The sequence below is a fragment of the Electrona antarctica genome (assembly GCF_951216825.1).
Source record: "Electrona antarctica genome assembly, chromosome: 10".
NCBI lineage: Eukaryota > Metazoa > Chordata > Actinopteri > Myctophiformes > Myctophidae > Electrona > Electrona antarctica.
The window spans coordinates 13,053,528-13,070,592 of record NC_136791.1 but is presented as its reverse complement, the minus strand read 5'-3'; the positions used below and the strand labels follow the sequence as shown (position 1 = coordinate 13,070,592).

The 17,065-nt window shown below is 40.7% G+C and overlaps 1 protein-coding gene across 1 annotated transcript; it reads left to right on the top strand.

The window, feature by feature from the left end:
• Window positions 1–4,589: 4,589 nt before the first annotated feature.
• Window positions 4,590–16,936, top strand: rab23 (RAB23, member RAS oncogene family). Its single transcript, XM_079512220.1, has 7 exons — window positions 4,590–5,109; window positions 10,808–11,009; window positions 11,305–11,390; window positions 11,717–11,873; window positions 13,643–13,725; window positions 13,910–14,002; window positions 15,119–16,936. The coding sequence occupies exons 2-7, from the start codon at window positions 10,855–10,857 to the stop codon at window positions 15,250–15,252; spliced, it is 708 nt and encodes a 235-aa protein (XP_079368346.1). The 5' UTR covers window positions 4,590–5,109; window positions 10,808–10,854; the 3' UTR covers window positions 15,253–16,936.
• Window positions 16,937–17,065: the final 129 nt, after the last annotated feature.

The window sequence follows — 17,065 nt, the reverse complement described above, 5'->3', positions numbered from 1 at the left end:
TCTTATTTTCACTAATATAATACTCTTATTTTCACTAATATAATACTCTTATTTTCACTAATATAATACTCTTATTTTCACTAATATAATACTCTTATTTTCACTAAATAACATAGATAGATAGATAGATAGATAGATAGATAGATAGATAGATAGATAGATAGATAGATAGATAGATAGATAGATAGATAGATAGATAGATAGATAGATAATCTATCTAGAATTATCTATCTATCTAGATAGATAGATTATCTATCTATCTATCTATCTATCTATCTAGATTCTAGATAGATAGATAGATAGATAGATAGATAGATAGATATGTAAACGACATGACTTCAGCCTGTGACTGCAACTTGTTCCTGTTCGCAGATGACTCAGCACTGCTGGTCTCGGACAGGGACAAACTGCAGGTTGAAAATGCCCTCAGCTCTGAACTCGGTAGAATCTGCACCTGGCTCGCTGATAACAAACTATCTTTACACCTGGGAAAAACTGAATCCATTCTCTTTGGCTCTATTAGTAATCTCAGCAAGGCAAATGGCTTCTTGGTTAGAGTGGGTGACAATGTTATCACACGTAAAGATGAAATTACCTACCTAGGTTCCATCCTGGAGGCTAATCTTTCCGGTGATAAAATGGCCACCAACGTAATCAAAAAAGTCAACCATAGAACAAGATTCCTCTACAGGATCTCCTCACTGGTCAACAAAAACACCTTGAAGACCTTAACAGGAGCCCTTGTACAGGGTTTCTTTGACTATGCATGCACCTCCTGGTACCACAGCACCTCAAAGGCCCTTAAAACCAGACTCCAGACTTCCCAAAACAAACTGGTCAGGCTCCTACTTGATCTAGCCCCCCGAACCCACCTCACCCCTGCCCACTTCGACAGGCTGGAATGGCTTAGGGTCGACGACAGAGTACAGCATCTTGCAATGGGTCTGGTCCACAAGATTCGATACACCACCAAGATACCCATGTACCTGTCTAGATACTTCCTTAATGTTAACGAAGTCCACACCCACAACACCAGAGGGAGTGCAACGAACCATGTACAACCCAGATTCGGCACAAACAAGGGACTAAATTCTTTTCGCTCCTATGCCACCAAAATGTGGAACGCCCTACCAACTGTCATTAAGACATGCGAATCCCTTGACTCCTTCAAAACCGCTCTCAAAGGGCACCTACGGATGGCTGCAATTCGAAACTGGCCCCCGTAAAATCTGAATCCCCCCCCCCCGCCCCCCCCTTTTTTCCCCTCACTGTATATATTTCTTTTCCCTTTTTACCTCCTTTTTGATGAATTCTTTTGTGATGAATTCCTGTTCTGTCTATAGAAGTGTCTATTTGTACGTCTCTAAATGTTTTGATGATTTGAACATGGTGGACCCTGTTGGAAACAAGTGTAATGCTTAATTGGGTCGTCCACTCACAGTTAACAGCCTTTGTATTGAGTTTGTGCTTGAAATGTACTGTAATTCTGCAAACTGTTAATAAATTCTTCAATCAATCAATCAATCAATCAATAGATAGATAGATAGATAGATAGATAGATAGATAGATAGATAGATAATCTATCTAGAATTATCTATCTATCTAGATAGATAGATTATCTATCTATCTATCTATCTATCTATCTATCTATCTATCTATCTATCTATCTATCTATCTATCTAGATTCTAGATATATAGATAGATAGATAGATAGATAGATAGATAGATAGATAGATAGATCTATCTATCTATCTATCTATCTATCTATCTATCTATCTATCTATCTATCTATCTATCTATCTATCTAGATTCTAGATAGATTGTTAGATTATTTAACAATCTATCTAGATTATCTATCTAGATTATCTATCAATCTATCTAGATTATCTATCTAGATTATCTATCTAGATTATCTATCTAGATTATCTATCAATCTATCTAGATTATCTATCAATCTATCTAGATTATCTATCAATCTATCTAGATTATCTATCAATCTATCTAGATTATCTATCTAGATTATCTATCAATCTATCTAGATTATCTATCTATCTATCTATCAATCTATCTAGATTATCTATCAATCTATCTAGATTATCTATCTAGATTATCTATCAACCTATTGTGTTTCATTAGTGTTTCATTAGTGTTTCATTAGTGTTTCATTAGTGTTTCATTAGTGTTTAGTGTTTCATTAGTGTTTAGTGTTTCATTAGTCTTTAGTGTTTCATTAGTGTTTCATTAGTGTTTCATTAGTGTTTCATTAGTGTTTAGTGTTTCATTAGTGTTTCATTAGTGTTTAGTGTTTCATTAGTGTTTCATTAGTGTTTAGTGTTTCATTAGTGTTTAGTGTTTCATTAGTGTTTAGTGTTTCATTAGTGTTTCATTAGTGTTTAGTGTTTCATTAGTGTTTAGTGTTTCATTAGTGTTTCATTAGTGTTTAGTGTTTCATTAGTGTTTCATTAGTGTTTAGTGTTTTATTAGTGTTTAGTGTTTCATTAGTGTGTAGTGTTTCATTAGTGTTTCATTAGTGTTTAGTGTTTCATTAGTTTTTAGTGTTTCATTAGTGTTTAGTGTTTCATTAGTGTTTCATTAGTGTTTGGTGTTTCATTAGTGTTTCATTAGTGTTTAGTGTTTCATTAGTGTTTCATTAGTGTTTAGTGTTTCATTAGTGTTTAGTGTTTCATTAGTGTTTAGTGTTTCATTAGTGTTTCATTAGTGTTTAGTGTTTCATTAGTGTTTCATTAGTGTTTAGTGTTTCATTAGTGTTTAGTATATAGACAAAGAACAGAACAGGAATTCATCATAATGGAGGTAAAAAGGGAAAAGAAACATATACAGTGAGGGGAAAAAGGGGGGGGGGGGGCGGTGGGGGGGGATTCAGATTTTACGGGGGCCAGTTTCGAATTGCAGCCATCCGTAGGTGCCCTTTGAGAGCGGTTTTGAAGGAGTCAAGGGATTCAGTCTTAATGACTGTTGGTAGGGCGTTCCACATTTTGGTGGCATAGGAGCGAAAATAATTTAGTCCCTTGTTTGTGCCGAATCTGGGTTGTACATGGTTCGTTGCACTCCCTCTGGTGTTGTGGGTGTGGACTTCGTTAACATTAAGGAAGTATCTAGACAGGTACATGGGTATCTTGGTGGAGTATCGAATCTTGTGGACCAGACCAATTGCAAGATGCTGTACTCTGTCGTCGACCCTAAGCCATACCAGTCTGTCAAAGTGGGCAGGGGTGAGGTGGGTTCGGGGGGTGAGGCCAAGTAGGAGCCTGACCAGTTTGTTTTGGGAAGTCTGGAGCCTAGTTTTAAGGGCCTTTGAGGTGCTGTGGTACCAGGAGGTGCATGCATCAGGGGCGGCAGGTTCCTATAACGGCAGTGGGTGCCCCCCGCCCCGCCTCCCTGCCCCCCCCCCAGTACAGTTTGCTAATAAATACAGTGGTGCGCGCTTTCAGTTCACAACAATTAACGAACACATTCAATTGTTTCAGCATCTTGTTTCAACATTTCAGCATGATCAACAATAAATAATTCAATTGTTTCAGCCATAAGCGGCGGGTGGATTTTACCTTTAGCTAGGTGGGACGACGACGACGCAGATTTATTTATTTATTTCCCCCAGATGGTCTAACAATGTCACGATTTGACCAATTTATTACCAATCTCGTACACCATTGCTCACGAAAGCAAGATCCTTGACCCAATTACAGCCACTGCATCTTACCTTTTAATTAAAGTAAAAGTAGTCTGAGGAAAAGGAACAGTTCTGTTCCCCGGACATTGTTTTGGGATATTTTGGCTGAGATGGCTCTGCTTGTCAAGTCTCAAGTCATGGCTCTTTACAGACGGGCCGACGGTACACAGACAGCAGCCTCTCCGCTGACTGTTAGTGTTGTGTTGCTGCAGGAGACGGAGTGTGAATGAACCGTGCGGTCACTGGAACAATTAAGCCACCGTATTAGCATTTGAATACCTGTTCTGTGAACACCGTAAAGGTGTGTGCCTACGTGACAAAATGACCAGGGGGAGGGGATCTTCAGCCTTAATCTCAGTGGGTGCTATTTGGCTTATTATTTTTTCAGTGGATGCCCAAGCCCTCAGGCACTCCCAAAGTTGACGCCGCTGGCATGCATAGTCAAAGAAGCCTTGTGAGGGCTCCTGTTAAGGTCTTCAAGGTGTTTTTGTCGACCAGTGAGGAGATCCTGTAAAGGAATCTTGTTCTTTGGTTGACTTTTTTGATTACGTTGGTGGCCATTTTATCACCGGAAAGATTAGCCTCCAGGATGGAACCTAGGTAGGTAATTTCATCTTTACGTGTGATAACATTGTCACCCACTCTAACCAAGAAGCCATTTGCCTTGCTGAGATTACTATTAGATCCAAAGAGAATGGATTCAGTTTTTCCCAGGTGTAAAGATAGTTTGTTATCAGCGAGCCAGGTGCAGATTCTACCGAGTTCAGAGCTGAGGGCATTTTCAACCTGCAGTTTGTCCCTGTCCGAGACCAGCTACAGTTGAATTTCAATGGATTTCTATGGGCTGGCCTGCAGTATCCGTGCCAACGGACCAGAAGTGGGGACGCTGTCTCATTTGGGGGCGTGAAATTTGTAGTCCCCGTGTGTCTCTATTGGACTGGGCCCATGAAGTGAACGCAGTTTGCGTAACTCTGTCTACATCTAAGGCTCTGATTCTACCTACCGCACACAGTCGCTTCTCTTGACGTGGATCCTCTTTGGCTCGCCTCCCTGGCAACTGAACCAGAGCCTGAACTAGCTACAGCACTAGCTAAAACGCTCAGCTCGCCGCTAGCTATGCGCATGAGACACGTAGCGAGCGATCCAGTTAATTTACAATTCACAACACACCCAACAGTTTCGACATTAATCAAAATGATTCGTTCTTGAAGCGGAATATGGATGAGTACTGAGTAGATCCCGTGTCAGTTGTACTTGTAAGATACCAAAGACGATTCTGTGCTGGAAGTGAAGAGCGGCTAACGACAAGCTAACGTCCACTACATTACATCCTTTAACTAGTAGGAACGGCAGATGTGATTAAGAGTAAGACACTGGATGTAACGTTGGATACAGCTAGATGACTACTATTCTGACAGGTAAGAGTCAGACTAGTCTGAGTTCGTTTGCAACCTTTGTTGCTTGCATTTCCGTGAGTCAGGAACCAGCATTTTGCCCCCAAAACATGGTTGTTGTTTTTTTTTTAATTGGTGAAATAGAAATAGACAGGAATGTCTAGCCAGACTTTAAATGTGCCCACCCATGGCTCCCAACCAAGATTCTAGCCACTTGCACCCAGGCGTCACTATTTTGTGCATGGGGCAAATACCACATTTGAAATGTCACAAGCTTTTTTGTGTTTTATCCTTTTGGTCAATACAATTGGTAGCATATTATTTTCAGTGAGCACAATGAACAAAAAAATCTCGATTAGGCCTAACTGTTGCTGTGATATTATTACATAGTCATAGTACATTCCAGGGCTACAGCTTCACTGTCCGTTTATGCTACTCTGCATTTAAAAACGTGCGTGTGTGTGTGTGTGTGTGTGTGTGCGCGCGCGCGGGAGGGAGCTATCACAAGCACTCAAGCATAGAAATAATTACTAACAATCAAGGACACTGTCCCTCCACTCCTGCCTGACAACAGTGACAAGTAACTGAATGGTTTATTTTCATTTTTATAATTGTTAACCGATTAGTTAGATTAACTGTTCCAGCCCCAGTAAGGCCTATACTGTAAATGCTTCTTTTAATACTGTTGGAACCTTTGGTGCCTGATTTCTAAACACAGCTGAGAATGTGGGGGTTGTGTCCACAGGGCTGGATCTACCAGCCCTGTGGCACCAGGGGCCCCTAAAAAAAGACATTTCCCTGCTAATCTGAATGAAATAAATGGTGTCTAAAAAGATTAGTATTTTTAATTTTATTGTTGGTGAGAAGGCAGCTGAAAAGTGCAATTGTGTGTAAAGCAGTAACAATGCGCTAGATTGGCTGTTCAAGGTGGGTCCACTGGGATGTGTGAGGTCAGGTGGAGAGATGATTCTGGTGTAATAAATAAAAGACGTACGTCCGCATCTAGCCCGTCTCCGGACCCCCCGGGTTGAGCTCCTTTGGACCCCTAACCCGTAGGGTCCGGTATCACCGGCTTCAAGCGACATGGGATGCAATCTGATTTACCCTGATTTACCCCTGTGCTGCGCTGTGGGTGTCACGCTGACATATTCCAGAGGCAGACAGAGGCAGGAACGCGCAGATAGCCAGTTCCGGCGCTCTGTCGCAGGTAGCCAGCCACTGTGATGGAGGCGGTACAATAGGATGTCAATAAGGAAGTCAAGGAAGGAAGGAAGAGAGCTGCCAAAACGGTCGTACAAACATTAAAAATACTTAACGGCTTCTGAGCCGTTCGCGGGGGGGTTCAGAGGGTTCGTTGTCTCCTATAGCGTTCATATGCTTCTTTTGGAATATGTCAGCGTCATAGCCACACCGCAGCACAGGGGTAAGTCAGGGTAAATCAGATTGCATCCCATGTCGCTTGAAGTCGATGATAAGGAACCCTACGTAAAGTCATCAAAATGTCAGAAACTTTAACGTAGGGTTCCGAAAGGAGCTAGTCCGCATCCAGCATTGCTTTATTTTCATTCTGCATGCATAGCACGTCAGGTGGCTCGACAAAAAAGGTAAAAACACTGAAATGCACTGGCGAATTATCTTACCCATTAACCATTTGGGTCAAATAAAAATAATGTGTTTGTTACTGCCTGGCTGTCACTCTGGGCGGGGTAGGCGACCGGGAATAGGCCAATATAACGGCATAAAACCTCCCCAAAACGACCAAAACTTTGCACAAAGATTTACGTGTGCATGTGAAGGGGGCCCTTCGAGCTTCAGTGCCCAGGGGCCCTCAGAGGTGTTAATCCGGCCCTGTGTGTCCATGGAACCCAAATATACTCTGCCAATGCCAAACAACTTGCCTTTGCTAATGCTATTGTATTTTTTAATACAATTGATTTGTTTAATGAAATCAACAAGTCAGGAGCCTCAGTGGTGTGTGCCACAGGATCTTATTTTAATGTCTGGAATCTAGAGTTGCAATACCAACCCTAGCCACAATTTGCAACACTCCATTTTTATAATAGGTTGAATTTGGAGTTGCAATACCCTCCATTGACAGCACACTCATCCAAAATCCAAATAGAAAAGTCTGATCAGCTTGTATTAAACAACGTTAAACTCACCAACATTGTAGCTGTAAGGCAAGCTTGAATTATCCTCTTTCAATCTGTTTCATATAAATCCACCGTAGACATGTTATGAGCTACTTTCTGTCAAGACATTCTGTGCAGGTGCATTGATGTAAATAGGTTTTCAATGTAATGTGTTCCAGGGCCCAGGGGTGGTCTTTTAGATGGGTCCACATTTTATGAGTCCCAATGACATTAGAGTACAGTACTGAGTACAGTATTGCATCCCAGGACCCCCGGAGGGTGACATGATTGCGTCCTTTCTCAATGTAGTGAGTCTAAGGATGCAGGATGCAGGCTATTTGCATTTGCATCACTGCATGTGATAAGTGTTGGGGTTTTGAAGCACTTCATTCAGAAGTCAGAAGTCACAGAACAGCCCTGCGTACCACACACTGCCCAGACCACTAGGCCAGTGGTCCGGGCCACCTGCACAGAATTTATTGACAGAAAGGCGGATGGTGGATTTTTATGCAACAAAAACATTGCAGATATAAAGAGGATAATCAAAGTTTTCCGTACATCTGCAATGTTGGTGAGTTTAACGACTAATACAATACAATCAGATAGGACATTTCTGTTTGGATGTATGATATTGCAACTCTAGATTATAGATATTAAAAATACTAGGATCTAAGCACTGTCTCCTCAGCGTATATCTATTCTACGTCCGAGCATAGACATGCCCGCCTGCCTCTGATTGGCCTACCAACACTATCTTGCCCCAATGGTCTCACCAGACTGTCCTCCGAGAAGTGAGGTTACTCCGTGGTGGGAAATACAAGAGAATGACAGCTTGGCACGCGCAACAGTAACTTGTACCTTTTATTTTTGTAGAAGAGGCAAACTAATATTGTTTATGTCGTTTGCTTTGATTGAATGATTGATTGAACACGTATTTGTATGATTTGATTTGGGTGTGTTCTAAATTAAAGTGTTAGTGTTGATTATCGTGTAAATCTAATTATAGTAAACTAATACTGTTATACTAAAAAAGTTACCATGTCTAAAGATTTACGCGTCTCCTCATGCTGATCACCATTCACCACCAGCCTCATCACACACTGCTGTAGGAGTGGGATGGCATTCCATTCCACTCATCAACCAGGATTTTTGTTTGCAAGTCAGCCAACGTGGTTGTGTGTTGGTCATTCTAGCATGAACAGTTTGCCCAAGCTGATCCCAGAAGTGTCTAATTGGGTTCATGGGTTGAGGTGAGGACTGTTGTTGGTAGGCCATTCCATTCTCTATACTCCCAAATTCTGGAGGTAGTCTCTGATAAACCCGACTCTGTTTTCTTCCTTGTTACTGATATATCTTATTAATCATCCATTCACCAACACAAATCATTCATTAGCAACAGCAGAATATGCAGTTTGGGTTCAGAGAAGATTTGGCACATTTTCCATGAATAAAATACAAATTTGAGTTGGTGTTGGGTCATCATGGCAACCATGTCCAGTGCCCAGTATTTGTGAAAACGTTTGTACGGTAGTATACCCCTGCCTTTGCAGAGAGGTCACATTGCATAGGTTATAGGTACCAGAGACTACATGGCTTAGGTCGCATTCACACCTCTACTTCTGTAGACAAGATGACAGGACTTAGGAGGACGTAAGGTGAGGGTTATGTGGATGCAGTGTGTCGTCGGGGACTGGCAGCGTTGCTGCGTAATAATGCCTTCTCCTTCCTTCTCGTGTGCCAAAAAACAACTTCTTCATCTCACAAGTGGCACATTAATCCCCTACATTTAATGCGATTGCATTCACACCTGCGGTGATCCGCACTCTGCTGCGCTTTGAAGCGACGTGAAACCCCAGTTTTTTTGCTTCTTTGATGTGCATTAGGATTCGAATGAGCCTTCAGTTCACACCTGCCAAACGAAGCACACTTTCTGACAATACGCAGCAGGATTCGTTTTAATTGCAGTATACCATGCTGGTGTGAGTTGCTATGTAGATAATCAGTTGAACTTTGTATTAATGACAGGACAAACCGTTGCACAGTCTCCCCAAGGATCCCATCTGATTTTGGGAGTAGTTTGTTCATAATTTGGTTGCTAATGCTTGTTAAAACATTGATCATTTAAAAGCTACAACTCCATAATTGTGCCAATTGTGCATAATTGTGCTCACACTTTTTTCCCTGTGCTAATTGCTACTCATTATTAAGTTAAAATATGCTAATGAACACGACTCTAATGCTCGTGATACATTAGGAACAGTGGGATTTTTTTCATTTATTTTCATAGTGATCATATTTTGTTACCATGCTGTCGACTACCATCATATTATTGAGAGAATTAGAATTTGTTCATTGGCCAATTTGACATTGTGCATTGCTGTTAGACAAATTATATGGACTATAATAGCAAGTTAAAAGAAAAAGTATGAAATATATCAAATATCAAATATGAAATAAATATAAATCAAGTAAAACTAGGAACTGGAAGTGTATATGCTGTAATGGGATAAGGCATGAATAATATTGCACAGGCCAATCACCAGTTAGACATATAAGATTATACTACACAGGTATTGTATATAGCGCATTAGATAATGCACATATTCTGGTAGTTTCCCTGCAATTCCACTCATGGTATGGGATCTAGTTACATTTTGGAGTGATCAGTTCGGGATATATGCCTTAAATTACATAATAAACTAGAAAAAGTGCCCTTCTGGGCACAGGTCTCCACCAGGAGGATATGAGTGTGTGTGTGTGATGCTTGGCCTGTTGTAGCGCCACCATGAGGCTGATTTGAAAACTGTCAAGTGGCATTTCTTCCAAAGCCTAGTGGGAATATGCATGCACAGTTTCACCACAATCGGACGCTGCGTTGAGTAGTTGTGGCGATTTGTACAAAGCGGGCTACTCCTGAAAAGTTTAGAAGCCAATCGTAGCCAATGAGGGTGGATTATGAGAAATCAAACAAACCAGTCTTGATCACATGACTATGGAGAGCATGTGTACCGATTTGCGTGAAATTTGGATAAAATCTGAAGAAGTAATATTAGAAAATGTGTTTTACATATGTCGGCTGTCCAAAAACTTGTTTTGCACAAATCGGCCTCCTGGTGGCGCTATAACAGGCCGTTCTGGAAATGTTGGGGCAGAGGTTCATCGTTGGCATCCAGGGAGTGTGTGCAAAATTCGGCATCGACCGGGTTAACGGTGCCGGAGATTAGCTGTTCACGGACGGACGGACGGACGGACGGACGGAGTGCAAAACATACTCTCTCCCCATGCCTTCGGCCTGGTAGAGACAACAAAGGAACCTAGAGGTGGTGTGTAGAGGTTGAGAATCATGGCTTGCGTTTCATCCCAGGTTGTTTTGGTATTTTCAGCCCCCTCTGGTGGACTAATTTATCATGTTATTGTTACAGACAGCCAAATTACGTGTATGTATGGGCTTGATATTACAATTTATAACTCCAATTTACTTTTTATGTGTACGTTACACCATTAACATTAACATTAACATTATAGTTAATTGCTACATGTATGTACCATATACAATATTGTCTTTTTCTTTCCCCATGTTACTCTCTCAGGTGATCTCTGAAACTTCCTGAAAAGTGAGAACTCTTACCAAGCCACCATGTTGGAGGAGGACATGGAAGTTGCCATCAAGGTGGTGGTCGTTGGCAACGGAGCAGTTGGCAAATCTAGTATGATACAGCGCTACTGCAAGGGTGTCTTCACTAAAGACTACAAAAAGACCATTGGAGTGGACTTTCTGGAAAGGCAGATCATGTAAGTGTGGCTTGCTTGCTTGGCCAACAGCATTGAAAGCTTTTTAAAATGTGTGCCTGTAATGATGACATTGTCCAGATCTATCCAAGATATGGACACCAGGGTTAACGTGGTTAATTTGTTATTCTGGTGTGGGATGACCTTGGTGTGGCTATTGTCGGAACTGTCTGGCAATCTATTGAAACAGAGCTCTGACTCAGTGCTCTGTTTCAATAGATCACCAGAGCTACTCTGGAGTATAAATGAAACTTTAAGAGTTGGACATAATCACCGGCGGCTCATTTATGTATTTCAGAGTAAACGATGAAGAGGTCAGATTGATGTTGTGGGACACTGCCGGACAGGAGGAGTTTGACGCCATCACCAAGGCCTACTACCGTGGTAAGACACTCCACGCGCGTGCACACGCACACACACGCAGTCACACACACACACACACTAAGAACTATTGAGCTCCTTTTTTTCCCTTATTTTTTCATTCTTAGTTTGGATGTTGTTTTCAATGTAGAAATGTCATATATTGTTATGAATTGTAGTATTACATCCATATAGAGTATGTATTGTTTGATTATTTGACATCACAATCACAATGTGCAATTATTTTGTTGTGTTCAGGGAAGAAAGTAAACATGAGCACAAGCATGAATAGAACCATAGAATCAATGAATTGGCATATTTATTGTTGGTGTGTTCTCTCTGTATTCCAGGTGCTCAAGCCTGTGTACTAGTGTTCTCCACCACAGACAGAGAGTCCTTTCAGGCTATAAGCAGCTGGAGGGAGAAGGTAGAAATGGAGGTTGGAGATATTCCCACTGTTCTGGTGCAGAACAAAATTGACCTCCTGGACGAGACCGTTATTAAAAAGTAAGCATTTGCTTGACCGTAATAACACTACCAGATATGTGAAAACTCTTTTAGGCACTGTAATCGTATTTTTGGTACAGTCAATTTAAAGCAGCAGTATGAGTAGTAGTGGAGAACATTGAAATAAAATAAATGTATAGTCCGTTCATAACAATGGTATGGACAAAGAAGTAATCTTTGCACCAGACTCCTCTGTGGTGCGCTTGTTCCATATCGTCACTGTGGGGTGGAAACTAGTGGATCCATGAAGTTATATAATATATAATACGTTTTGTTGGTTAAATATGTATACTTTTTAATCTTTTTTTGTTTGTTATTTTGTTTTTCAAAATAGCAAATCAACAAACTCACAATGCCATGCAACATTTTGTGAGCTTGTAGATCGGCTGTTGATTTTGTAACTTTTGAGCAACATTTATGGTTAGGTGAGTTCTAGGTGTGAGGTCGGGATCCGGACGCAATTCTGACGGATCATTAGTCCGACATACGGGAACAACGGTCAGACTACTGCTCGAACATGCGCTGCTCCCGTGCTTGCGGTTATGGTTAGGTTAGGGATAGAGGTAGGTTGTCGGTCTAATGTCCGTCGGACCAAAACACGTGTCGGAACTTACTGCACGGAAAGTACTGCACCCGTGAGGTCTAGTAGTAGTCTGATTCATTTGTTTTGAGAGGTCTGTAGTTTTTACCCTTGTGCCATTGAAGTGCTAGAGTACCATGAGTCAAAATTACATTGGATGAGTGCTCCAGCTAGTGTCTGTGCATTTCCTACTATTCTTTAGTTGACCTTTTTGATTATGTTTGTTGCCAGATTCTTTCCTCCAGAAAGATTTTCATCTGATTTTCATCACAACCCAGATAGGTTATCTCTTCTAGAGGTGCTCCGATCAGGTTATTTGAGACCGATCACAATCACTGATTGTTTTTCTCACGATCGGCCGATACCGATCTAAATACCGATATTGATCTTGTGCGTAAGGAGACATTTTTAATATTTCCCAAATGATTATATGTCAAAACTGTTCCTGTGTGTGTGGTAGAAGGGGAGAATGTTTAGGTCTGTCACAAAGATGCAAACGATATTATATATCTGATTGTCTTTTATACCACTTACATGGTATAAAAGATCGGTTTATCCAGATCGGGTAAATTGCTAAAAAGTCATTTGGAGTGAATATCGGCCGATCACCGATCGGTGGCCGATCGATCGGAGCACCTCTAATCTCTTCTTTCCTTGTGATAACACTAGATGTTTCCACCCGACAGCAACCATAATTATGTATATCGCTTATGGTACAGTATCCATAACAATAAGCATAATCTGTTCCCTCAGCAAAGTAGGTGGCTGTGAATATGGAATGGAAGTGACGTGACCTATTATAGCCTCTGGGACCGCAGGCTTTTAGTTTTCAGAAAAAGAAAAAAGAAAAAAACCTGGGTGAACGAGCCAGGAAATCTGGTCTTGGAGTGGTAGTGAACCTTGTATTTCGCTAACCAGTAACAGTGCAGAGGGGCATCGATCCAAATGTCAGTGTTCCACTGTGTTCTACCGGGAAGGAGTGGGCAGGCGCACAGAGTGGTGAACTAGTAGGATCCACCGGCTGTTTTTACCTGAAGATTTGAATCCGCCCCTCTAGACCAGAAATCACACTGGCTGGGGCAGGCTAATTATTTTATATCTATTAGCACAGTATGTCCAATATGGGTTGTAATACATGTTCAGCAACATGCTTTGAAATAGAGCACTTCTCAATGTTCTTGCCCTGCAGTGAGGAGGCAGAAGCTTTGGCTAAAAGGTTGAAGTTGAGATTTTATCGTGCTTCAGTAAAAGAGGATCTTAATGTCAATGAGGGTAAGTAAAGCCTGATTTAAACTGTCATACGATACAATTTTGCCGCTCAATGAAAATAGCCGATCTACAAGCTCACAACATTTTGAGACATGCCTTAAGGTTGTATATCGGCTATTTTCGACTAAAGTCACATTATGTCATGAATTAAATGTGTCAACCTTTACCTTCCACTGAATCTGTTTAGTTTTCAAATACTTGGCTGAAAAATATCTTCTACGTCTTAAGAAGCAAACGGCAGAGGAGCCAGAGGTGATCCATACAACAAGCAATAAAATAGGTATGCCTTTTTATATCTAGAATGTAACTAAAAATGTATAAATATTAGTTTATTTCGTCAGTGGGGTGTCTGCTTGGCATAGAGCAGTGGTTTCCAACCAGTGGTCCTTGAGGGGGTTCCAGGTGGTCCCCAGCTAAATGATGGAGAGTTGGTAACCAAATGCCCTTGTAGATCTTTTACTCAAGAAACAGTCTACACAATTGGATAAATGTAGAAGAATTGTTATTTTGACCAACATTTGACTGTTGTCTCTCCTACTGGTACCACATCAATACAACATGAAATTGTGGACAAAATCGTATCCAAAGGCAACAAAATATTCCAAGTTTTGGATCTCAGGCTAATATCATGGTGGTCCGTGGCTCAAATGCTGAATAAATAATGGACCCTTGATATGAAAAGGGTTGAAAACCACTGGCATAAAGCATGATTCTCATTGTTTTGAATTTCAAGGAACCCCAGTTTATGATGCATTAGGGTTAGGCCATGATTGCCTATTTGATACCATCTTTAGCTCTGCGACTCCAATCTCCAATCAAAGTCCTATGTGTTCATTTAGTGTTGAGAGGCTACAAATGGACCAGTAAGGGTCCATTTGTACGCTCTCTGATGTACAGACCCATACTTCCTCAGGGACCCCTGGGGGTCCTCAGGGCCCACGCTGAGAACCAGTGTCATAGAGGTTAACCACTCGCCCACAAGCACAGTTGCCCGGGTTTACCTTTCCGGTAGCGGTGGCTCTGGCTTGGCGCTCCACTGAACACAGTGTTCATTGTCAGTGTTCGTGGGAGGGAGACTAGCAGGGTATTGTGTCCTTGTCTGCAATTTCCTACTGGCCGGGGGGTGGCTGAAGGGAACTGGGGAAGATAATGTGAACCTGAGCGTTAAGCTCTCGTGGTGAAACTCCTGCCGATCTCAGGTAAAAACTTGGGTGAAAAAATGTGACTGGTGACTCCATGTGTATCGGAGGAGGCATATGGCCGTCTACACTCTCTGGACAGCAGTGGGTGGTTGGCAGTAGTGATGGAGACCACACAGGAGTATTGTCGTAACTAAATTGGAGAGAGAATGAAAACGGCACAAAGAACATTACTGACACATTTTACATTTTCACAGGTGTTTTTAATACCACCAGTAGTAATGTCTGCAGCCAGAACTCCAGCAATGGCAGAGAAGTCATCAGCTTGCGACCTAACAAACAAAGGACCAAGAAGGGTAAAAATCCTTTTGGAAGCTGTAGCTTAGTTTAGACTGAATCATTGAAATAGTGCCTGGTTTAGAGAATGTTACTGAAAGTTGTTGTTGTTATGGAGCCACATTCACTGACACCAAAGCCTGCACAGAGGTGGGAATACTATTGATTTGATCACCTGGCATGATATTTTATCATTATCAATATCTTTGTTTTAGGTAGACAGTTAAACTCAGTACATGCTGTATTTTTATTTGCACGTTCTGACACAATTCTTCAGCTCGTTGTCCTCCTTGTGGCTGGCATGAGTAATACAACTTAGCACATTATGGCCCAAATAATGAAAGAAATCTCAATATGTTATTTGTGTGTTATTCCTGCATTCCTAAAATGCTAGAAACTTTATCCAAGGATCCACCAGTTTTTATTGAGGACATTCGATGTTCCTCATAATGACATTACTAATGACTGAGTTAAACTGAGTTTTGACTCTTAATTCTTTGGGAGAATCACAAATTGATACCATTTAACTGGCCATTGACCAATATCCTTGGAATAACTTTCTTTTCAAGGGCCTTGTAATGAAATTAATAGTATGAATTGGAATACATTCCTCTCCAATGTGTAAGGGAAAATGTTATACACTTTTTCAATACGTGTTTGTGTATTTGTTTTTTACAGATACTAATTTCTGCATCTGATTATTCACCTGTGCAATATGTTTGTATTGTAGGAGGTATACAGATTATTTTGTACCATATTTTTCTAACTGTCAATAGAATATGGTTCAATATATGCTGTTATAGACAAAACTATGGAAATAGTTGTTGATTCTTTGTGCAAAAGTATTTTTATAAGAGTTGAGTGTTTGACGATATGTTCGCTGAAGTGTGCTTAACCTTAAAGTTGAGTTAGTGCCAAATTGCATCTGCTGGTTCTGTAGTTAAAGGAGAATTCCATGCTAGAAGGCTTTCTTACCTTTATTTGTAGTTGTTACATCCCCAACAAAGAGGTCCAGGTGTTATTTTGTGCTAAAGTGCATTATTGGCTATTTCCCCTAATATAAGCCCTCAATGGGGGTTGGGTTTTTGTGCTAATTTGCTTATTTCCATCGAAATAAGTAGTAAAGTGTGCCGCTTGGGATACTATTTACATTATGAAGAGAGGATACATTTTTTTTAAATTTTTGAGCGATGGAAATAAGCGAATTAGCACAACACCCCATAGCCCCATTCAATTCAATGCAATTCATTGAGGGCTTATGGTAGGGGAAATAGCCAATAATGCACTTTTTCACAAAATAACACCTGAACCTCTTTGGTGGGGACGTAACAACTACAAATAAAGGTAAGAAAGCCTTCTAGCATGGAATTCTCCTTTAAGATGTAATGAAATGGATAGAATGTGCTCTCATGCATGACCAAATATGAATAAGCATATGAAATACCCACAGTCTGTGTCTGTTTATCTACAGATTTCTGACTCACATAATCAGGCTTTGTTATATAAATCATGAAGTTAAACTAAAGGTATTTTCTTTTAATGTTCTATGAACTGTACCTCAAATCATACTCACCTACATTTGTTATTACAATTGTTTACATTATACCACTACACTTCCTCCAACATTTCTTGGAATATAACTTTGAAACACTAATTGGTAGGTCCTGTATAATTGATTTGATTGGAAATGTTCTTAACATATTTGACCTATAAAGTACTATGTGCAGTAGTTTAACCTTTTTAATATAATTGATTTCTATATATTTTCTGATATTTGAATGTCATTCTGCTTTGTTGTGCTGAACAGTGGGAGTACGAGAATCTGGTTGATGAAAATATGTCATGTTACTGAAAGATTCTAGGCTTGC

Bases quoted from the DNA above. Each gene is read 5' to 3' on its own strand.
- rab23 (XM_079512220.1), top strand. From the start codon at position 10,855: ATGTTGGAGGAGGACATGGAAGTTGCCATCAAGGTGGTGGTCGTTGGC. The intron at 11,010-11,304 runs GTAAGTGTGGCT...TATGTATTTCAG, and splicing joins TTTCTGGAAAGGCAGATCAT to AGTAAACGATGAAGAGGTCA. The intron at 11,874-13,642 runs GTAAGCATTTGC...CTTGCCCTGCAG, and splicing joins GACGAGACCGTTATTAAAAA to TGAGGAGGCAGAAGCTTTGG.